This window comes from Kryptolebias marmoratus, linkage group LG23 (genome assembly GCF_001649575.2).
Source record: "Kryptolebias marmoratus isolate JLee-2015 linkage group LG23, ASM164957v2, whole genome shotgun sequence".
Taxonomy (NCBI): Eukaryota; Metazoa; Chordata; class Actinopteri; order Cyprinodontiformes; family Rivulidae; genus Kryptolebias; species Kryptolebias marmoratus.
This window is the reverse complement of record NC_051452.1, coordinates 10,732,418-10,755,438: the sequence shown is the minus strand read 5'-3', so window position 1 is coordinate 10,755,438 and position 23,021 is coordinate 10,732,418. Positions and strand designations below refer to the sequence as shown.

Sequence of the window (23,021 nt, the reverse complement as noted above, 5' to 3'; positions counted from 1 at the left end):
GGAAGAAATCTTTTTACTAATATAATGTTAGGTTATATGTTCCAAGCCTGACAAAGTTTATGTTGTTTTAATACCGAATGCTCTTAATTAGTTCCACCGCACAAGCGTTTGTATATTTTGTATATTCCTGTTGCTCAGATGTTGGATTATTCCATCTATGCCCGTGCGCATGTTATTTACCTGTGTTTACTTTTATTGTGGTCATTTATAAAGCTGTTGTATGGTTTAACTCATTATTCATAATAATATATTGGAAAAAAAAGTCATAGCTGAAAAAGCGTTTCATTATTCAATTTTTATTGATGTTAGACGATGATCCGATGCATGTAAAATTAATAAGGTGACGAAACACTCCGGTGGCCCCCCCACCTAGAAAATGAATCCGGCGCCACTGGGCTCTACTATCCCTGTTTGGTCTCTCTGTGGAAATCAAAACATGGAGACAGAATCTGGTTGGTAAGAACATGAACATAAAGCAATTTAAACCTTGAAATAAAATTTTCACTTCATTTCAATCTGTCTAATATTTCAAACAAAAACGTCCGTTCAACCGGCTCAGATGTCTTTTCACCGCCGAGCGCTGAGACCGCTAATTCTTCTTTAGGTTTGCCAGGAGACTGATTATTATTAAATAACCGTCTAAGACTGAAAGATGAGTTTCTCTGGGGTTTAAATCCGGGTGTATTAACCGAGTTAAGAGGGCGCTTCTTCTGTTAGAGAGTAGTTTCCCATCTATATTTAGCAAAGAAATGTGACGATACGAGCCGACTTCTTCAGTGTTTCTGCCTTTTAAAAAATTAAATAAATAAAAACCAGTTAAAATTACCTCTGTAAGGGAATGAGGGAGGACTTTATCAACTGGGGCTTCAGTAAATGGTTTGTGCAGGTTTGGCCACAAAATCTCACTGATTTTCTTATAACATTCACTGGATACCATCTGCTTTATTGTTTTCAGTAGAGGTAATTACCTTCATCATTTCTTCTATTGTTATTTTTGAGTTCAGCTCTTCTTCCTCTAAGATAAAATTGTAAAAAATTATATCTTCAGGATAAGTTAAAACCTCACCTCTTATTTATATTTTTGTGTATTCCTGTTTTTTTGAGTTGTCTTGCCAATATGTTGCGTGGTTTATCTCCAAGCTCAAAGTATTTCTGCTTGGTTTTTGCAGAAAGTTTATTAGTATATTCATATTTTGAAGAGAATATTTTCTCATGCAGCATGTTGGGCAGTATTTGGGCATCCTCTTTATAAAAAAACTTTAATTTGTTTATCCCACTAACCCTTTAAGAACCACGGGGATCACCGGTGACACCGCGGAGCATGTGTATTTACACATAGGGCATTTTTTGACACAATTATTGACAAAAATAGACAAGAAAGACCAATATTATTATGGTGCTTGAAGGGTTAAAGAAGCTTAGCCTTGTTTCTCTTTCTTCTGGCTGATTCAAATGAAATAACAGCACGTCTTAAACAGGCCTCCCAAAGTACAGCAGGTGTAGTTTCTGATTATCATTAATTTCAAAATACAGAGAAATTTGTGTTTTTAAATATACTCACCTAACAGTAGGGTTAGGTCTACATATCTGCTGCGGTCTGGATGTATTTTGAATATTTAAGGTGAAGTAATGGGATATTTTTTGAGGCATCAGTTTGAGATCCAGAATCAACTCTGGTTTACGATTATTGTCCTGATGAAAAGAAGGAGTGATCTCTGCAGTTCTTCAAACAAGTTTGCAATTAAAATCTCCCTCAAGAAAAAGATTTTTCAAGAAATACGGTCTGTCCATATTCAGGGCTTATGTTGAATATACAGTACATGATTACAGTTACAGATTACATTTACCCTTAGTGAGATTGATTTTTTTTCTGCGCCGAATTCCGTTTAGGAATTTGACAATTTATATAATATCTTTCTGTCCTACCGTGATTATTTTTATACGAAATAAGACACTTGCACATCCTTAATCTGTAGGATGTGCTCTTTCATTCGGTTTCATTAAATTAGTCTGAAATAAACTAAAATGGCATACTTTTGAATCCATTAGCTGATTACTGTTGCTGATTTCGTCCGTCAAAATTGACACGGGACGGCCGCACAAAGCACTAAGAAGCAGCAGAAAAAGTTTATATATAATAAAACTAATTACGGTTTAAAGGATTAGGTTTAAGCCGATAAACAGATGGGTTTTATAGATGCTCAATATGCTTTAAATGTCTTATAAATTGCATTTAAATGCGCTGAATTACAATAAAACATTTAATTGACAGTTTTCCATAACGGGTTTCGCATTGACTTTTTTGACAGAATGCCATTAGAGTTAATTAACCACTAACAATTAAGCAAAGAGACGTGTCTTACCGACTAAGAAAAGACCAAAGACGAGTATCAGGAGACGGGTAAACATGTTCACTGCTGTCTCACTCTTCTCTCCTCCTTTTTGTATTAATTCCCCACGTCCTTAATCCTGCCTTGGGACAAGAGAGACACCGAAGACCAGTCCTCTCCAGCCGCCGAGGAGCCAAATCCAATTAAACTCGGGGAATTTTAAAAGAGTATTAAAAACAAAAAACTTTCCCAGCTCTTAACATGCTCACTTTCTGGTCGTGGTTTCAGAGGAAACTGATAGCACAGATCTGAGAGTTTGTGGGTTTTCATCAATTCAGAACGCTCTCAGGCATAACTTGCACCTAATGTCCGTTTACAAGGGGCCAGTGTTTTTATCTATATCTATATCTATATCTATATCTATATCAGGTTAAAAACCACACTGTGTGCACTAAATGTTGGTTTTTCTGCTTCACACAGAGCATGCAGAGAAGGGTGTGATTGTGTCTTTCTTTTTCAAGTCCCCTATATGACTTCAGAAGGATAAAAACACAAAATGTGTTCAGCATTTGGCTTCATTTTGACCAGATAATTAAGTTTTTACTTTGGTACTCTGTCGTCAGTGTGGAGGATGTAAGAAATGGAGACAGTGGCGGCTCCAGAGAGGGGTGCTAAGGGGGTGTTAAGCATTTTATTGAGGGTTCGATGAAGGATTATTTGTTCTTACACGCCTGGAAACATTTCTCATAGAAGACCCTGCATCACTGTCTCTGCTGCTGGCCTCTGATTTAACATCTCCTTCTCCTTCTCCACCCTGACTTTGCTCTTTCTACAGTGGCAATAAAGATTATTATTTTTAAATATGTGGAAAGCAACAGTTAGCACAACTTCTGCACATAAATTAAAGAGGATTGAATACATTGCTAGCATTAAATAACCAGAAAGGACTGTAACATAGGTTAAGAACAACATTAATAGCTTTGTTAACTGGCTTAACATTATATATTGACATGGATCATCATTTAGCTAACATTATCAGCATGGAACACCATTACTCAACTTACACGCCAGAGCTGCAGGATCATCATGGAAAAAATAAAAGAAACATGAAAAACAGTCCTGTTTTCTTAGTCATAAAGTGTGAAAATAAAGAAACAGCAGCCCTGTGTGGGAGTAAAATTACACAATGCAGCAAAATGAACACATCAAACCCTGATCTGTGACTAACTGCGCTCTTATCAGGAGGGCACATTATGCTTTATGAGAGAAAAATAAAAATATTAGCAGGAAAAATGTATCTGGTGAGAGAAACTTGTCAGATTCTGTTCATGGGAAGCTCCGAGCTCAACAGAAGCTGTTTTTTTAGACCAGAAAAAAAAAAAAAAAGCAGATAATGATCTCACATTCAGCACGTACAGACAACCACAGACACATTTTCAGCTAAATTACACAGGATATGGTTAAAGGCATCATCACCTTTCAACACTGGGTTGTGCACCATCTGAAACCCGCTGCAGAGGTGAAAATGTTGAAATCAGAAAAGTCACATTAAACTTATTTATTCAGACTCCGCTGCACAGTTTACATCAAGAGTTCATATGAAAAGCAATGCACAGAGAGTACATTTGGTAAAAAAGTAAAGTAAATAGTATGTTTATCTTTGTATTATTACATGTATTTCACTAAAACATGTAAATGATAGTTTGATGGGTCAAGAAATAGGCTTTAATCCTCCACAAATACAGAAAAAAAACATTTTTATACAACTGCTTTTACTGAAAACACGTTAAAAGAAATTCCTCTCTTCGCCTCACATCAGAAGCAAACAAACAGAAAACAAAAACACACTTTATCAGGGTTTTCTTAAGCAAAAGCACAGTTTTCTGGTACAAAGTACATGTAATCACAAAGTATTTTATAGGATACATTATACCAAAATCTGACAAAACAGTTTACAAAATAGTAAAAATAAAATCAAGTTTTCTTGTGAAAAATTTGCGCAGCTCTTTTTGTTGACCTATCTAATGCGTTTGACACTGTAGATAACATCCTTTTGATAAATCGACTCTACAAGATTGGGTTCTCTCTTCAGGCCGTGAACTACTTCTCCAACTATTTATCTGCAAGAACTGTGTCCAAGCTGCCGCTGGGTCTTGGTCCTCCCTCCTTCTTGTTTTAAAGGGGAGTGCCTCAAGGCTCCATACTAGGTCCTTTTTTGTTCCCAATTTATGTTAACAACCTGTGCAATGACTTGCCTGATGCTAAATCTCACCCTTATGCTGATGATACAGTTATTTATTGTTTGTCTTCTTCAAATTCGCAGTCAGTCCAACTGCCGTTTGATGCTATTCAGTCCGTCTGGCTGGACTTAAGCTGGTTTTGAATGCAGAAAAATCAAAGGCTATACTATTTTCAAATGGTAAGCAGCTTCCATCTATCCTCCCCCAGCTTGTTAACTGTTCAAAGGGCTGAAATTTTAGGTATTCTGACTGATGAGAATCTTTCCTTTAAATCTCATATTGACTGGTTTCTAAATTAAAACTTCTGTTTTTAGAAACAAAGTGTTTGTCACACCAAGTCAGAGGGTACCTGATTATCTCAACCATTCTGCCCCTGATAGATTATGGAGATCTGCTTTTTATGAACTCTTCAGCCCAGCTTTTGAAAAAATTGGATGACTGACTGTGGCTACCGAATACATCACTGCACTTTACATGCCACACCAAAATGTTTCTCTTTGACTGACCGCAGATGTTCCAACTTGCTGGTTTTTACCTATAAATGCATCCTTATGTTCTACTTATGTTTTAACTTTTCTCTACAACTCTCAGCCATCATAGCCTGTGCTCTCAGGACATCATTTTAATTCAGGTCTCAAAGGTCAGAACTGAATCAGGTAAAAAGGCTTTTAAATTTTCCGTCCCACCCACCTGGAATAATCTGCAGAAGGACTTAAAGTTATCATCTCCTGTTACCTTGGGGCAATTTAAATCAATTCTAAAGTACCGAGAGATCAGATCACTTGACTCCTGTAGCTGCCTTAATGTGTAATTATGTGATTTCTCACATAATTTTGTGCATTTGGATTTGTTGCATGTTTTATGCTGCTGTCTTGGCCAGGTTTTTAATCTCAATGAGTCATTTTTTTTCCTGGTTGAATACAGGATACTTCTACTACTTGTGAAATGTTTGTTCGTTTCCAGTTTATAAAGAAACAACACAAAAGGAAATAAACCATTTTTTTCCCCAACTTTTTTATAAGTTAAATGTAAATGAATACTATTTCAGTTATTGCAGTTTTCATAAACTAACGTAACACAGAGGGGAACCTCACCGGTGATAAACTAACCTGGGATAGATTAGCTAAAAACAGTTTGACAACACAGTGATAGTTAAAAAAAAAACAAAATTACAATTGCAGAAAGGAAAAAAGAAGCTAAATATAATAACTCTGAGGCACAATTCTCCTTTTTTCACAAAGTTAGGCTAAACTAATCTAATCTAAGCTAATTAACCGTTACAGACTCATCAAACTTCCTGTAAGAAACAGTTCATTTCTCAAAATAAAGAAACTGTTTTTGTGCCAAAACTTAGAATACTTAATATTAAAAACATATTTATACTTTTTGACTCCATTGCAACTAATTTTATTGTGTTATGCTAATTTGTGTGTTAGCATTTTGTGACCTCTATTCAGACGTTGGCTTCCAGATTTTATATTAAAAATAAATGTAAATGGACCAAATAATATAAATTTGCCTCAAATCTAAACTCTCTAAAGTATGTAATATTTTATTTAAATTTTTTAATTGTGTGTTTGGTTCAATTCAGTCAAGGTCATCCAGTTAAGTTCACATGATTAATTTTCACATTTGCTTGAGACTGAAATTAATTTGTCCTAAACTGACGAGAATTTATGTTATCTGAAGTTTAATCAAGCATAAAGAAACTAAAAAACAGCAAAGTAGAAAATAGAGTTTGATGTTACGACTTAAAGTTTCTGTATTTTATTAAGAATATAGCAGGAGCACGCTGTAGTTAGTGCAGTTTAAGTTTGATATAAATCAGAAAATGACCAGTGAAAAAAGATTTATAGTTTGACTTCAGCTTAAATATGTGTTTTTAACTGTGCTTTAAATATAAATGTTGAAGATTCATTTTCTGTTTGAGTTTGAAGGTAATGATGTTTTTCAGTTAAAACGTGAAAACTAAGGAAAAGTCATTAAATGGGGATAAAGATTTTGTTTCAGACGTGTAAAGATGTGATGAAGCTCATATTGTCTGAAGTCGTGGTTTTAGACAACTTGTCCTCGGGGAACTTTCTTCCTGGGTTGAGGAAGAGGAGGAGGCTGCTCTTCATCATCATTATTCTCAGCAGGTCGAGGAGCCTGAAGGAAGGAAAATACAGACGGTCAGACATGTTGGGGTCGGGCTTCACCTGAACGATGCAGGTTCGCGGAAAAAACATGTTTCCAGCTTGTGTTTATTGCCTTGTCAAACAGAACGGCTTGTTTGTTATTGTTATCTTAACTTTGTAAAAAAAAAAAGGTCAAAGGTTAAAGCTAATAAAATAAATCCTAACCTGAGAAATTTCATTTTTTGTGAAAACAGAGTGAACACTGAGTGTTGAATCACTGCTGGAACTTGCTGAAGAGGTCGAAACTAAGCAGAACACTAGCTAAAAGCTAAATGTCTTTGTTTGTTTTTTGTTTATTTAAGAGTGATCAGGGCACTCTTCAAAGTGTAAACTAAAAGTATTAAAAGATTGGCTAAAAGCTAAAAGTAGCCAATTGCTGGATTTAAGATAAAAGTGGCAGAGCAATGAGGTAAAAGCTTAAAGTAGCATAAGAAAACAAAACTAGAGTCATTATGTTAAAGCAGATTTCAAAAAGAATAATGTTTCTGAAGGACCCAGGAGATCTTAATGTTTTCTATGGGGAAAATATTCATAAATAAAAGTATAAAAGTTACAAAAACCAAAAGCCATAGCAGCCATCTACAGGATGAGCTGAATGTTTTGATATACACTACATAAATCACTGAATTCAGGTGTTCCAATCCCTCTTGTGGCCACAGGTAGTCATGCAGACTGCTTCTACAACCATTTGTGAAAAAATGGGTCGCTCTCAGGAGCTTAGTGGATTCCAGCATGGTGCTGTGATAGGATGCAGTCTGTGCAGTAAGTCCAGTCATGAAATATCCTCAATACTAAATATTCCACAGTCAGCTGTTAGTGGGATTATAACAAAGTGGAAGCGATTGATTGACAGCAACTTGGCCATGTAAAATTAGAGTGGGCTCAGAGGATGCGGAGGAGCACAAAGGTCACCAATGTTCTGTAGAGTCAACAGTTACAGACCTCCAAACTTCATGAGGCTTCAAATCAGCTCAGGAACAGAGTAGAGAGCTTCATGGCAGCAGCTGCATCCAAGCTTTCCATCACCAAGAGCAAAGAGTCGGATGCTGTGGAGTAAAGGCCGCCGTCACTGGACTCTAGAGCAGTGGAGACATGTCCTCTGGAGGGACGGATCATGCTTCTCTGTCCGAGTCTGGGTTTGGCTGCTGCCAGGAGAACGGTTCTTGTCTGACTGCATTGTGCCAAGTGTAAAGTTTGGTGGAGGGAGGATCATGGTGTGGGGTTGTTTTTCAGGAGTTAGGCTCCAGTGAAAAGAACTCCTAATGCTTCAGCGTACCAAGACATTTTGGACAATTTTATGCCCCCAACTTTGTGGAAACAGTTTGGGGATGACCCATTCCTGTACCAACATGGCTTTCAGTGCACAAAGCAAGGTCCATTAAGACATGGATGAGTGATTTGATGTGGAAGAACTTGACTGGTCTGCACAGAGTCCTGACCTCAACCTGACAGAACACCTTTGGGATTAGAGCAGAGACTGAGAGCCAGGCCTTCTGTCCAACATCAGAGTCTGACCTCACAGATGAGCTTCTGGAAGAATGGCCCTATGGATTAAGAACTGGATGTCTTTCAAGTTCATAAGGGAGGCAAGCAAATACTTTTGGCAAAATAATGTATGAATGGCTAAAAAAGCCAACTAGCAGAACTAGTTGGACTGTAAAACAAGTACAAATAAATAAAAAGCAGCAAACGAATAGTGTGAGTGCTGAATCACCTCGACACACATTCATGGTGAGAAGGACACATGAAGATCCAGGTGTAGATCCTCTATAGTTTCCTACCTGAGCAGTTCGTCTGGGCTGAGGTTGAGGTTGAGGCTGGCCCTCGGAGGGCTCCGGGGCTCTGGGTCGCTGATGTCGCTGCTGCTTGGAGCGGCTCTGTCGAGGACCGGTGTGGCCGGGCTGCTGCTGCTCATGGTGGTGGTGGTGATGGTGGTGGCGGTGCTGAGTAGGATGATTGTCAGGAAGAGGAGGAAGATGGTGATGATGGTTTTGCTGTTCAGTATTGGCCCAGCCCAAACGAAGCTCCTCCTCATCTGCTCAGGAAACATCAACAATCATCAGAGATGAGTTGAGCCGGGAGAAATACTGTGCAGTTATGTTTCTCAAAGAAAACAAAATATTTGTGACAAAGAACATAATCTTGATGTTTGGAAGAGAATCATCTAATCCAGTGGTTCCCATAGTTTTCAGCTTTCGACCCATTAAATAACAGTGACAAAGGTGTGTGACCCCATCTGTTGGCTGTTTAAACATCCAAATGTGCTAATGATCCTATTAAATAAGGGCATAATGACAACACAAACAGTCTTAGCATCCATTTTGCTATTTTTTTAAATCATTAAATGACTTATATGTCAATTCTCTGTAACAATTATGGTGTAAATATATAATAAAAACTGGGTTTTTAATTATAACTTGATATATGGAGAAGGACCCCTACTTGGTGTTGGGTGACCCACATTGGGGTCCCGACCCCAACTTTGGGAATCATTGATCAAATCTACAATCCCATACACACAATGAACAGTAAAAAAAATTGTCATGGTATTTCAACTTGCTGTCATACAGAAATTTCAAGATAATCTTCAGCTTGAAATAAAAAACAATAGTCGTATTTTGTGAACAACTGAGTCAAAAACAGCCTTATCAGGAAATTTTATTTTACTTCTTTATCTATAGTTGAAAAAGAAATCATGTCCTGTCAAAGTATCTGTACAGTCTGTAAACAAACTGCACTTATGATGCTCATTTTTTTTCCGGAAAATATTGTATTTCAACTTGGGTGGGACAGCGGCGAAGTGGTTCGAGCTATTGCTTTCCAGCAAGAAGGTTGCAGGATTGCATCCCTGCCTGCGGCCTTTCTGGGTGGAGTTTACATGTTTGCCCTGTGCACACGTGGGTTTACTCCGGGTACTCCGGTTTTCTCCCACAGGCCAAAAACGTGTATGTTAGGTTAAATGGTAAATCTTAAACTGTCCCTAGGTATAAGTGAGAGTATGAATGGTTGTTTGTTTCATTTGTCTCTATGTAGCCCTGAGATGGACTTGTGACCTGTCCAGTGTGTCCCCCGCCTCTTGCACAGTGAATGCTGGAGATAAGCACCAGCTCCCCGCGACCCGTAATAGAGAAGTGGGTAAAGAAAATGGATGGATGGATGTAATTCTACTTATTTTTTAAAAATCCAATAATTTTAGGTAAAACTCTAAGCCTTGGGGTGCTCCAGATGTAATTTATAAAGAGGAGTGGGTGATAGTGCTATCTTAAGTAGTTTTATCAGCTTCTAACAGGTTTTCCTTCAGTGCAGTGAGTTTCAGTGTGAACATGACTGATTATAAATAAAACATTACCCTCTAGTTGCATGCTCCTTTTCCGTTTGCTCCGAACACAGCAAACAATAACAATGATGATCAGCACCAGAACAATACCTGATGAAGATGATAGCATTAGTTACAAGACATGTAGACCTCCACAGGTGTGTGTTGTGTTCACGTTTAACTCCATCAAGACTAATTTCAACATAATTCTGTGTAACTACACACAATATATTGCAGTAAGATATTCAGTAAATAGTTTAATTCTCAGTTTTGATTGAGAACAAACTCACCTCCTCCACCAGCTACAAAAAACCAAATACTAATCCCAAGCAATTCGTCTGGGATACCTGGGAGAACTAAAAAAGGAAACACAAAGAAGGTTCACTGAAATATTCGTACCAAATTTTAAACACTTGATAATTGGTTCTTTTAGGCAAGTGTGAAGAAATATGCATCTTTAAAACATTTTAAGTAACCCTGCTGTAATATATTTGACCACAGAATAAAAGAAAACTTGCATTATTGTTCTTAGTGTGTAAACAACCAACATGTCATAAAAAAGTCTCAATGAAACAATAGTGAGCAACTCCAGTCCATAAAACTTGTGTTCAAATTGTGTGTTTTCCATTTTCTGTGTGGGAAAAGTTCTTGTTTTGTATCAGTGTGCCAGTGATTGGCTGTAGGAATCTTATGAGAGGCCCTTTAGGACATATGACATGAAAGCAAGAAGAGTTTATGTCCTAAAGGGCCTCTCATAGTAATCTCCATATATACTTACTCTCAACAAGGCAGTCATGAGTTGAAGGTTCGCTGGTTTTAGAACTGACTTTGTTGGAAACTTCACAAGAGAATTTTTGTGCTTTTGTGTCTGAAGCTTTTTTTTCCAGAGGGTTTTTTGTTTCTCTGATTCCTTTACCATCCTGAAGCCATTTAACCTGAACATCTTTAGGTTGCTAAAGAAAAAAAAAATGAAAAAGACTGATTAGAAATTCAAGTCATGAGCACATTTAAGAGATACAAGTAGAACTGAAAAAGTCTCATATAGAGAAAAACATTTTAAGAACATGATCAAACATTTTTTCATATATTTTGATTATTTAAAAAAAATAAAACATAAGCTGAGTGATGAGAAAAGGTGTTTTTTCATGGTTTGTTTCATAAAACATTTTAGGCTATTTTAACTATTCCACAGGGCTTTTACTTTGAAAAGGCAAGGTGTAAGCCTTTGGTGTAACACTTTTACTTTTTCAAAGTAAAAGTGTTACACCAAAGACACACTTTTACTTTTATTTTTACTTTTTCAAAGTAATAGTGTTGGCTTGCCTAAAGGCGGGCGATAATGTTTTTACCCTGTGTCTGTGTGTCTGATTGTTCGCAAAATATCTCATGAACCGCTGAATAAACTTTAATGAAACTTGCAGAAAGTAATTGTTGGATGTACATTTATAACTGATGAACCTTTGGAGTCAACCTAATTCAAGATGGCCGCCACAGACAGCTGACTTTAAAAAACCTGAATGTTGCTGTAACTCAGGTAATTTTACTGGTGTAGACCTAAAATTTGGTGTGGTAGTGGCTGAGAGTCATCTCCAAGACATATTGTGATTGCTAACAAATTGTGCAAGAATAACTATGGGTGCCAACCCTGTCTGTCTGTTAACAAAACACACTATATTGCTAACAGTATTCCCCCTTCACACACATATGAACATGAGTGGCCTCCCATTCTTAATCCATAGGGTTTAATATGTTGTTGACCCACTCTCTGCAGCTATAACAGTTTCAACTCTTCTGGGAAGGCTTTCCACAGGTTAAGGAGTCTTTATGGGAATTTTTGACCGTTCTTCCAGAAGCTCATCTGTGAGGTCACACTCTGATGTTGGACAGAAGGCCTGGCTCTCAGTCTCTGCTCTAATCCCAAAGGTGTTCTGTCAGGTTGAGGTCAGGACTCTGTGCAGATCGGTCAAGTTCTTCCACATCAGATCACTCATCCATGTCTTGATGGACCTTGCTTTGTGCACTGAAAGCCATGTTGGTACAGGAATGGGTCATCCCCAAACTGTTTCCACAAAGTTGGGAGCATAAAGTTGTCCAAAATGTCTTGGTACGCTGAAGCATTAGGAGTTCTTTTCACTGGAGCCTAGCTCCTGAAAAACAACCCCACACCATGATCCTCCCTCCACTAAACTTTACACTTGGCACAATGCAGTCAGACAAGAACCGTTCTCCTGGCAGCAGCAAAAATCCAGACTGGTCCATCGGATTGTCAGACAGAGAAGCGTGAGCCGTCCCTCCAGAGGACACGTCTCCAACGCTCTAGAGTCCAGTGACGGAGGTCTTTACTCCACAGCATCCGACTCTTTGCTCTTGGTGATGGAAGGCTTGGATGCAGCTGCTGCCATGGAAACCCATTCCATGAAGCTCTCTTCTCTGTTCCTGAGCTGATCTGAAGACCACATGAAGTCTGGAGGTCTGTAGCTGTTGACTCTACAGAACGTTGGTGACCTCTATGTGCCTCAGCATCCTCTGAACCTGCTCCTGAAAGCGACCTTCTCTTTTACAAATGTTTGTAAAAACAGTCTGCATGCCTAGGTGATTGATTTTATACACCTGTGGCCATGGAAGTGATTGGAATACCTGAATTCAGTGATTTGGATGGGTGATTGAATACTTCTTGCAATATAGTGTATCTCATCACACATCAGACTTTCAGGAAGTAATTACTGAATGTTTCTCTATAACTGATTAACTTTAACAGTCAGTCCAATTCAAAATGGCAGCCACAGCTAATTGAGTGTATAAAACACAAAAAGGCTATATTTCAGTCAGTTTTGCAGATATCAACCTATAGTTTGGTGTGATAGTCCTTCACAACATAATCTGATTTGACCAAAACTGCTACAGCTTTTCAAAATAAGATGATCTTAAAACTCTGGCATGAAAGATGGCAGGTGATATGCATTCCTTCGGGGAGTGCTAGGCCTTTAATTGTAAAATGCATTAAAGGCTGAGTCTGTTTGGATTTTAGGAGGCCTGGAAAGTTTCTGCAAAGTTTTTTAATAATCTGTGTGGAGCTACTCTGCTTTGTTAAAAAGATCCAAATAAAAATGTTCTCACCTGATCAAGAACACATTTAAAGATGGCCTTTGACTCCTTACACTCCGTTGTTACTTCAGGCTTCGACACAGGGTCTGAGTAGATTTGATGAGAGGAACACAAGAAGAAGCACTGATAATTTTAGAGTTTAAATAATTAAACATTATAGTAAACTGTTGATCGAGCTGTAGACATTTGATAAGAACTTCTGCTTTAACACAAATAACAAAACAAATCATAAACAGATGTGAAGGGAATATCTGAACATCTTTAATTGGTAAATGAAATAAAAGAGCGTGTAGATGTTCTTAATGACTGAGATCAGGAATAAAAAGAGAGGTGCAGTAAGTTAGATAAAAATACATGTAAAACAAGAAAATAAAGTCAGTTGGTACTTACCCAATACACATAAATGTGTTTTGGATGTAAATGTTTGATGTCCATTTCCATCAAAAACTTCACAGGAGTAATCTCCTGACTGCTCCTTCTTCACATTTTGAAGTATGTAGGATCCATCTTTAGCAATATTTTGTGCTTTTCCTGAGGTCACCTCCTCCTGTTTTGCCCTAACTTTAACTTCGTTGTTATATTTCCAGGTCAGTCGTTCCCCAGGTTTCAGTTTGTGTTTCAGAGGCACAAAAACTTTTGTTCCTGTTGCATTATATTGGTCACAGCCATCAGAAAACTCTGGAACAGAAAGAAAAATGAAAGAAGGTTATGATGAAAAGTTTAGAAGATAGTCATGTTGAGAAAGTCCAGAATTATCTTATCACAATCTACCAAGTTTACAATATATATATTTACAGTTTGAAAGAGAAAGAAATGATAATGACTCATGAAGGGGATAAAAGATCTAGGGAGATCATTTAGTTTTTACTGAGTGCTGAATTTTTAAATGATAGTCTGTACAGTCAGTTTATATCACCATATTTTCAAAGTAAACCTTGGTTTATATTCAAATGCCTAAATTAGTTCAGATTTGTTTTTCTACATGTAGGCAACATTTATTGGTTACCTTTAATGTCCAACGTTGGATCAAATTTATTCTGTTTGAAACCATTAAGTCCAAACATGCAATAATTGAAGGTTTTTGAACACTTCCTGACCCAAAGGGGTCTTCCTTGACTTTAACCTAAAAGTTTTTTTAACTCACAGGAAACACACGCTCATTAGGTCGCCTACTGCTGTAGTGGAACAAATGCAAAACAAAAAAACCCCACAGAGATGAGGTCAACAGATTGTGGAAATAATAAACTATTAGAAACCTGACATGCAACACCTCCAAGGAAAGAAAGAGGAAGTACTCTCTTATATGGTCTTGGAGGCACTAAATCCAGCTTCTCTGGATCTAACATGGACTGAAACCACAGCAGAGCTTTTTTTTTAAATGACACAGCAACGGGTAAACCTGCCCCAACATCTGCATGTCCATCGTTGCTCTGATTAAATGTTACCATCTCATATCATATTGGTGGACTGACTGAAAAGCTCTGCAGACATTGACAGCACACTGAAAACTTACCAGAGAGGGGTACAAAGAGGCCCATGGCAAGTGTTTTTGTTTAAGTACCAAAAATGTATGGGTATAAAGTGACCAATGTTGTAAAGGTATGATTTGGTGAAAAGATGAATTGACCTGGAGCAGAGTGGGCCTTAATGTAGGAGGGCACAAAGAGGCCTATGGCTGGCGTTTTCCCCCCTGTACCAAATAGAATAGGTATCAAATGACCAAAGATGCAAAGGTACAATTTGGTAAATGTACATATTGACATGGAGCAGATTGGAGCCTTAACAGAGAAAGATACAAAGAGGCCAATGGCAGTTGTTTTTGTTTATGTACCCAAAAAGTATGGGTACCAAGTGACCAAAGCTGTAAAGGTAGAATTTGGCAAAGGTACGAATTGACCTGGAGCAGATTGTAGCCTTAATAGAGGAAGGTACAAAGAGACCTATGGCAGGCAAGTTATCTTCACACCCACAATTATGAGTATGAAATGACCAAAGGTGTAAAGGTATATTTATGTGAAGGTATAATTGATCCGGAGGAGTTTATCCTCAGGGGAGAGCACGCAGAGAACTATGGCATGAGGTGTTTTTTATTTTCTTCTTGTACCCGAAAAAGTAATGGTATGAATTGAACCAAAGCTGAACAGCTATGATTAGGCAAAGGTACAAAATAACCTGGAGCAGACTGGTGCCATCACAAAAAACCAATGTGTGTAAAACTATCTTGGTAAATTCAAATAACTAATGTACTTTGAGATATGCTGGCATTCTTACACAAGCAAAATTTGAATATTACAGACTTTAAACATTTAATTTTTTAATATTTTGTTTTTTGGATGATATTCTCTATATATTTATATACCAGCTTGAAGATTATGTCTGAGCAGACACAAAAAACAGTGACTAAAGCTGTGCTAAAAGTTTTATTTTTCAAGCTAAATCCTTTGTTTCTGCATCTTATCAAAAGATTGACTATTTGCTCATATTCACATGTTCAAAATAATTTGATCAAATATCACTTCAGAACCTTCCAGGAGCCAAATCTTACTTGCAAACAAGAAACGAACCTTTGTATGAGCTGCAAATGTTCTCAAACGCACATTCGGGCAGATAAGTTCTCACATTTTTTTTTTTCAACCATTTCATTTAATATAATCAGCCTTCAGCAACGCCTACGTGAAATCAGAGCCTCGTGAGTCACAAATGCAACCCTGCAGCCGTCCTGCAGCCGCCGCTCTGCCGCTGTGTTTACGGAGGATGGATGATGTGCTGCATACTGTTTTCTCACTTCTGACCACAGCCTGCTGAGAAGCCGCTGAACGAATAGCACTCCCACACAAACCTGTCGAAACGTTCAAGCTTCAGTTTTGAGCTTCGATGCTGCTCCGCAAGCGGGGACTACGGTTTAAGACAAAGTTAAACATGAGAAAAAACTTAATAAAACTGCTTTTGTGAACAGGTGTTTTTTATCGTGACTTGCTAAAGTTGGAAATAATCCACCACCTGTGAGGAGTTTATTATTGTTTTGCAGCAACTTTGAGCGAGTTCCAGTTTCTGTGAAGCAACTCTACAAAAACTCAATTGTTCTGTGTCTCGACTTCAAATGTTCCTGTATGAAAACCACGTTGTTCCTCTGATTTACAGTCAAGAGCAACGGTCTTCATTTAGGGGCCATATGGGCAGCCGCTCTTCAAACCTATGAAACCAAATAATTAAAAAATCCTAAAAATAAAAATAAAATAAAAGGGTTAGGCTGATTGAAACTTAAGGTTTGATTTGTGAATGAGGTTTTAACTAAAATAAAACACAATCTTTCTGAACTTTAACCAGTTATTTGTGTTTGTTGGAAACAATGAAGGAAACTGAAAGTCTTTGAACGCTTTCAGCTGACCAAACCACCGTTCTGTGATGTCTGAGCTACAAAAACTCCATCAAACATGACAGAAGCGACCCTCAAAAGTGCTGTCAAAGTTCAAATAAAAAAAACTGGGGGGTTAAAATTCTCAAGAACAGACAAAAAAAACAAAAAAACTCTGCAACAGTGGCATTTCTGCAAAGCAAACAAAACAACATCCTGTGAAAAAAAACCTCAACTACCCTATGAATGTTAGCAGTGTGTTAATGTATTTGTCCATCGCTGTGTGTTCGTTTGTCTGTCTGGTAGCAAAATATTCCATGAGTCACTGAAGGGACTTTAATAAAACTTTCCAACTGTTATCTATTTAACTTTTGGAGTCAATTCAAGATGGCTTCTGCAGCAAAGCAACCTCAGCAAACACTAAAATGCCTGCAGTGCGTTCAAGGCTTGACCAAATCCGCCGTAATTTCTCAATATTCGGTGATCTATGTCCAAAACGCTGAAATGAAAGGCGGCAGACGTTATGCATCCCTCCAGGGAACGCTCGGTCTTTAACTGAATTTAAATCAAACCTTATAGTGAAAATCTAAAAGCCACAACATTTAAACGCCACATGGGAGCGACAGCTTCAGCTCTTTTACCAAAACTGACTCAACTAATCTTGACTGAACTCATTTCTCTCCAGTTTGAAACAATGGAAAGTTCCAGACCAAGTAAGTGTTTGGAAATATATTTGAAAAAAACAACAACAAGATTTTAAGACAATAAGAAACTTCCATGATGAGAAGTCAGATTATACTCCTGATTTATAAGAAATAAATCCAGGTTTAGTATTCAGAACCACACAGAATCTGCAGTTTTACAGCTTGTTTTTAATCATGTTAAGTTTATGGTAAAATAAAATACTAAATGCATTTGTAATAATAAATATTTAAACATTTTTATCAGTTTAAAACTGATTTTAGATTTTATCAACAGTTTTTTTTAGCTGAAATGTTTGAGCTCGTATGAATTTCCACCTGTTTCTTCTGGTGGAAACTTACTCTTGCTGCATGTCGGATCTTCGCTTCGTGTGCGGGTCACCTTCACTTCCTGTTTGCCCTCTGCAAACGCATAAGACCAACGCCACCACAGCAGCAACACCTTTTTTATCTGCACTCACCGCTGTTTATCAAACTCTGGTTTGTTTCGTTATGTAGGTTTGAGAGATTATTGTAAGAGAAACAAACAACATATATAAACTGAATCCTCATCTTTGCCTCTTTAGTCGCTGAAGCTCCAGCATTTCAGCACATAGAGCAGCAAAAACCTTTAGTTCCGTCTGTTCCCCAAACGTGAAACATTGATTTCTTCATTATATGAATCTCCTTAATTTTTCTTTAGCACCTAACAAATTGTATATTTTGTGTAAATTCTCAATTAGTTTACAAAACTCAAATCCAGCATCTTAAAAGCAGCCATGAAAAAGAAGACTCCCCAATCATCTTCTGAGATCCCAACAGTCTCAAACCAGTCTCAAATGATCTGTACTGTTTAAACCCTAAACATCCTAACATGGAGGAGGATTTTGCGTTTGGTACCTTTGGAGGCGATGGCGGCGAAGCAGAGCAGAAACAAGACGAGGCTGGAGACAGAAGCCATCTTCATCTTCTTCGTTTTAAACTGAGGAGAAGAAGTTTCCATTATCAAGGTTACTTCCTGTCACCGCACATATTTTTGGTTGCCAGTGCATGTGTGTCACTGCTTTCGTATGTGTGTGTCGGTGTGTGTGTGTTATAGGTTTGAAAGGAAGTGATCCAAGAGGCCCTATCTGCGATCAAAGCAGAAGAACGAAGCAAACAAGGCAAATGTCATTTTTAGAACGCGCAGACATGCGCTTCTTTATTTACTTCAGTTTCCGCAGATCTAATTTTAATCGGTTATCCTCAATGAGAAAAAGAACAGAAAACAAGAAAAAGTTTCACTTCAGGGTGCGCAGCACGTTAGAGCCTCAAACAAACATTTAATTCTTGACATTTTCAAGTGCAAACCACTTCCTTTGAAATCATAAAAGTGGTCTTTTAGCACAAAATGATCCTAAACTGACTTTTCTTTAGAGATGCATTAAGTCTAATACTGCACACTTGTATTCATAACCATGTTCTGATACTAGTGGAGCAGATAATGCTAACAATCATTCATTTGATGATACAAGCATGAAATTTGGTGTAAGTATACTTCAGATGTCACTCTGTAAGGAAAAAGTGCTAGCCACGCAAAATTCCAAGATGGCGGCCATTTTCCAAGATGGCCGCCGAATTACTTTAAAATTCACCGAATTCGTTAGGATTTTAGTAGTAAAAATTTCCAAAATGGTTCTTATTGAGAAATATTATACTTTTCTTTGTCATGACTATGTTAAATATGATAATGGTAGTTACTGTAATAAACTTGGGTGCTGGAACATTGAAATGCTTGTACCATGAAAGGATGTAGTAGCGGTAGTAGCAGTTGGATTGTGGTCTATATTATCTACAGCAGATGTGGTGAACAACCCCTTTCTCAGCTTCGGTGGACACACTACATCATCTTCCACATATTGGTTCACAACTCGTTCACCTAACTGGTTTGATATTTCCAGCACTCTGTCATATGATATGCTGATGCCATTTTCATGAAGCTTGTCAATTAATTCTCTTTTCCGTGTCTTGGCAAACACTTTCATCCCTACATATACAGCAAATGGTGTCTCTCGGGCTTTTGAATGCCTGTGAGTTTGGACACCTTCCCTTTGATACTTGGAGAAGCAGTTGTACTGCAAAAGTTGTGCTATAGCTATATCTGAATTCACCACACCATGTGCCAGGTGGGATTTGATATCAACACCATGTTCAATGCTACATACAAATTGAAGTAGAGCAGGTGGAATAGCTTCCTCTCCAAACCCTTCATTGAACTCTGAAGTAAATTTAGTCTTGTGATTAAGCATTTCCTTTCGAATGATATCTGCAGCTTTAGCCAAATGAATAGCCTCACTATATTTGCTGGCATCAGAAAGAACAGTGCCTACATCTTTTTTGAATGCTAAAATAACATCCCGCCCTTTCTTGCGGGCTTCAAGCTCAGGAATTCTACAGAGTAACTGCTCCTTTAGCCTGGTTGAGTTGACATTTGGCGATTCTACACCCAGTTGCTCCAATTGACGCTTGTACAGTGTGGCTAGATCAGCCAGTTTAAATATGGCAGGTGCTGCTTCTGTGTTTGTGAGTTTGCTTTCCATTATATATATTAAAAGTTCTGAAAAGGCAACAGGATACAACTCATTTCCTAGTGTGTTTGAATTCCCGACTTGTTTTAGTGCATTGAGATGTGCTCGTTCGTCATTGTATAAGCCTGCCAAGCAATGTGACTGATACTTCAGCTCCTGGGCAACGACGTCTCCAGCGCTTAACTTTGCCAGGAGTGTTCCACGGTTTAAAGTCCTGGCACATTGGTTGACCCTTTCATTTAGCTGCATGGTCATTGCTTGCCTTAGATTTGATATTTCATCCTTTTCGTCACACAGGAAGCACTGCTGTTTTTGAGGATCTGAGGTTTTTGGCCTCTTCGCACGGTATTCATCTCTGTCAGCCGATGTGCTTGGTGTAACTCTCCTCTTCTGTGCTCTGTCCAGTTTAGAATTACTGAATAACAGTCGGCAGCTACTGTGATACTTCGCTTTATTTCTTATCAACGTGGCTTCTATGCCATCACCTTCATCCAGCCTTCTAGGATCAAGTAGTATTGGCACATCATTAATGGCATGAAACAATAGTACATTTTTTGCAATATTAATGTAACCACCGTAGTCTTGTGCTCTTTGAAATGAGCTAAGCGGTGAAATCAGTGTTTCGTTTCCTTTGTCCTCCTGACAAAGACAGCATTTGCTCCAGTCAGTCCTCCATTTTGATTCTGCGTCCATAATGGATACAATTCAATTTGACTTAGGCCGAGGGTTTACCCTTTTACCACCTTTTGTCCACTTTGCTGTATGGGATACAGTTAGGTTCAAACTACTGTCCTACACCTAACCCGATCGTTCATCCAATATCATTTCATCCCGTGCGATCTGTACACCATCCGGATAACTTTGAATGCCCCGTTATCCTTGGCTCGGCTTTCCCGCGCTGGCACAACCTGTCAATTCAGGTGCGGCTATCTAATTTTTCTGGGGCTTATTAGATAACATTTGGGATACTAAACCGAAAGGTTAGCTGATATTGAACCCCATGCTGAGTTGCACAGCTGTGTGTGTCACCAGTGTGCCCTGGTAGTGGATGACACACACACGTCTATGTCTGGATGTTCCATTCAGGTCTTCTTCTGCTTGATGAAATGCCTTTACCCGGCTAATGAGTTTCATCAACCCAAAGCTACTGGTTTTTAGGCGCCAGGACCCGCCATTCGCACCACCACTATCTGCAGAATCACCCCCGCCTCGGGAAGGCTAGGGTGGAACTTGACTGCCAGAGGCTATGTGGTTCGCAAGCCATTGGGTCATTTTTAGACAAAAAGAGCTCAACCTCTTTGCCAACCCAGCATTAGCAGTCCATTTCAGGGGCAAAAGTTAAATATTTTACCAATCGCAGTCAGCCCAAGTTTTTACCAGAGAGCAATGACCTTTTTGACCCCATTTTTATGGATTCCTCATAGTGAGTGATTATAATTCTTTTCCAAAATAGGAAACATTATTGTAATGAACCAATAAACTAACTATGGTGGACAAATCCATCAGTTTTTCCTCACCAATGCAGAAAAACTAACGATTTGCATGCTTTTTGGTACTTTTTCTAAGTTCTGGCGGCCATCTTGAAAACATGGCCGCCATATTGAAATTTTGCGTGGCTAGCACTTTTTCCTGACAGAGTGACATCTGAAGTATATTTACATCTAATTTCATGCTTGTATCACGAAATGAACGATTCTGCCACAAAATCACACTTATCTGCTCCACTATACTACGAGCTTCACAACAAGAGGATGATTAAGAAGGCCTCCATCATTGTAATCCCTGAGGTGAAGTAGGACATTATTGAAAAGCACAAAAGCAGCGTAAGAGTCATCAACTTGGAGAAAAACAAGGAGGAGAGCGGAAGAAAAAAGGAGACAGTCAATTGAGTCTTCCACCTCGGGTTATTGATGAGCTGCTTAACGAGCTGCTTAATGAGTAGAAACTACTGACACAGACTTCAAGGAAGGGGCTAAACTAAAGACAGGTTAATGCTTTGAAACGGTGACTTTTATTTTGTTGCATGTGTGCTGAATGTCCTTTAAAGAGATCAGTGACAAAAACTCAGCTTGTTGTCTTACTGTTTAATTTTAAAGTATTTTATATTTTAGCTTTTAGCAAAGTTACTGGATAGGAATAGTACCTCTGTTGTGTTGAAAATTGCATTTTTAGGAGAAAAACATGTTTAAAATATGAATGTGTAGCATCCAAATCACCTGTTGGAGTGAAATCAATTTGTAAATAGAAGTTCTACTAATTGTAAGAAGTGTATTAGTATTTATTAGTGCTTGTATCAGTGCTCAATTATGGCAGCTACTCAAATGAAAGTACTTGTGGTAAATGTGGTATCAAGTCATCCCTGATTTTTTTACTAAATTTCATGATAAAGTGGTGTACATTAAGAAAAAACAACAACTTTTAAATGATTTTTCTGAATAAAAGTATATTGGAAAGTGCCATAATTCAAAATTAGCACAGTTTTAAAAAGAGAAGGCATTAGTAAGTTTTATTTTAACTCTGAGAACCAAAAACCTTACCTCTGAACACTCGGCAGGTTGAAATGTCAGCACGCCACCATCATTTTCCTGCAGATATCTCACTGACACTGTGTCGGAAGCCAAGCCTAAATCGTGTCAGCAAACATGAAAAGAAAAAAAAAGAGGTTATGTGCACAAACAGGAGGGAAATGTGTCATAGATGCTGCAGCTAGAGGTGACAGACTTGAATTTTTAGTTGCAAAACTGAACTCCAGAATGTTAAATTTAAGCCTCAGAAAGCCACACGATCACATTTAAAACAAGGGTTATTTTCTTATTTTATTAAACTTAAAAAAAAAAAAGAAAAAACATGTTTTTCTTCTTTCAAATTTCAGTACATTTTAGTCCAAGCTTCATTTCAAGCTGAACTGTTTTTTCTTTCAGTTATTTTTTTTTATCTCAGCTAGTTTTACTTCCTGTCTTTAGTTTCACCCATAAATATTTCCCTTTTTTTGTTTAGAGAAAAAAGGAGGTAGAAGTAGAAGAGAAAAGGAAAAGAAAGCATAGAGATGTGCCTTGGGACCTGTGGAAAGACAAAACAAAACAAAGAATCCACAACAACAAAAAGCATATGAGGTATGTAATAATAGTTATAACTTCAATGGAAAGTACACAGTGCAAGGTAAAACAAAACGGTTTTTAGTGACAACCACAACCCAATTGAAAGTGGATCTGACAACCACCTGAAACTAGAAACCTGCGTGTGTATCTATA

General features: G+C 38.0%; 1 protein-coding gene and 1 long non-coding RNA gene across 5 annotated transcripts in view; both read right to left on the bottom strand.

Moving 5' to 3' along the window:
- LOC119616743 overlaps nucleotides 1–2,534 on the bottom strand; it is a 5,729-nt gene extending 3,195 nt beyond the window's left edge. Inside the window, exon 1 of the long non-coding RNA XR_005232752.1 lies at nucleotides 2,364–2,534. This is a non-coding gene — a long non-coding RNA (uncharacterized LOC119616743). The remainder of the gene's footprint in view (nucleotides 1–2,363) is intronic.
- Nucleotides 1–22,455, bottom strand: part of LOC108246777 (T-cell surface antigen CD2) — a 59,256-nt gene extending 36,801 nt beyond the window's left edge. Inside the window, exons 1-9 of one of the 4 annotated variants that reach the window (XM_017434490.3) lie at nucleotides 22,308–22,455; nucleotides 18,104–18,185; nucleotides 13,559–13,846; nucleotides 13,181–13,254; nucleotides 10,842–11,016; nucleotides 10,354–10,419; nucleotides 10,097–10,174; nucleotides 8,529–8,782; nucleotides 3,874–6,718 (exon numbers count right to left, since the gene is read on the bottom strand). In XM_017434490.3, the coding sequence (XP_017289979.3) occupies nucleotides 6,626–6,718; nucleotides 8,529–8,782; nucleotides 10,097–10,174; nucleotides 10,354–10,419; nucleotides 10,842–11,016; nucleotides 13,181–13,254; nucleotides 13,559–13,846; nucleotides 18,104–18,170 (1,095 nt within the window). In that variant the 5' untranslated portion in view covers nucleotides 18,171–18,185; nucleotides 22,308–22,455 and the 3' untranslated portion in view covers nucleotides 3,874–6,625. Of the gene's footprint in view, nucleotides 1–3,873; nucleotides 6,719–8,528; nucleotides 8,783–10,096; nucleotides 10,175–10,353; nucleotides 10,420–10,841; nucleotides 11,017–13,180; nucleotides 13,255–13,558; nucleotides 13,847–18,103; nucleotides 18,270–22,307 lie in introns of those variants that run through there. The other 3 variants (XM_037973906.1, XM_037973907.1, XM_037973910.1) reach the window with 3 other exon arrangements.
- Between the last annotated feature and the right edge of the window lie 566 nt (nucleotides 22,456–23,021).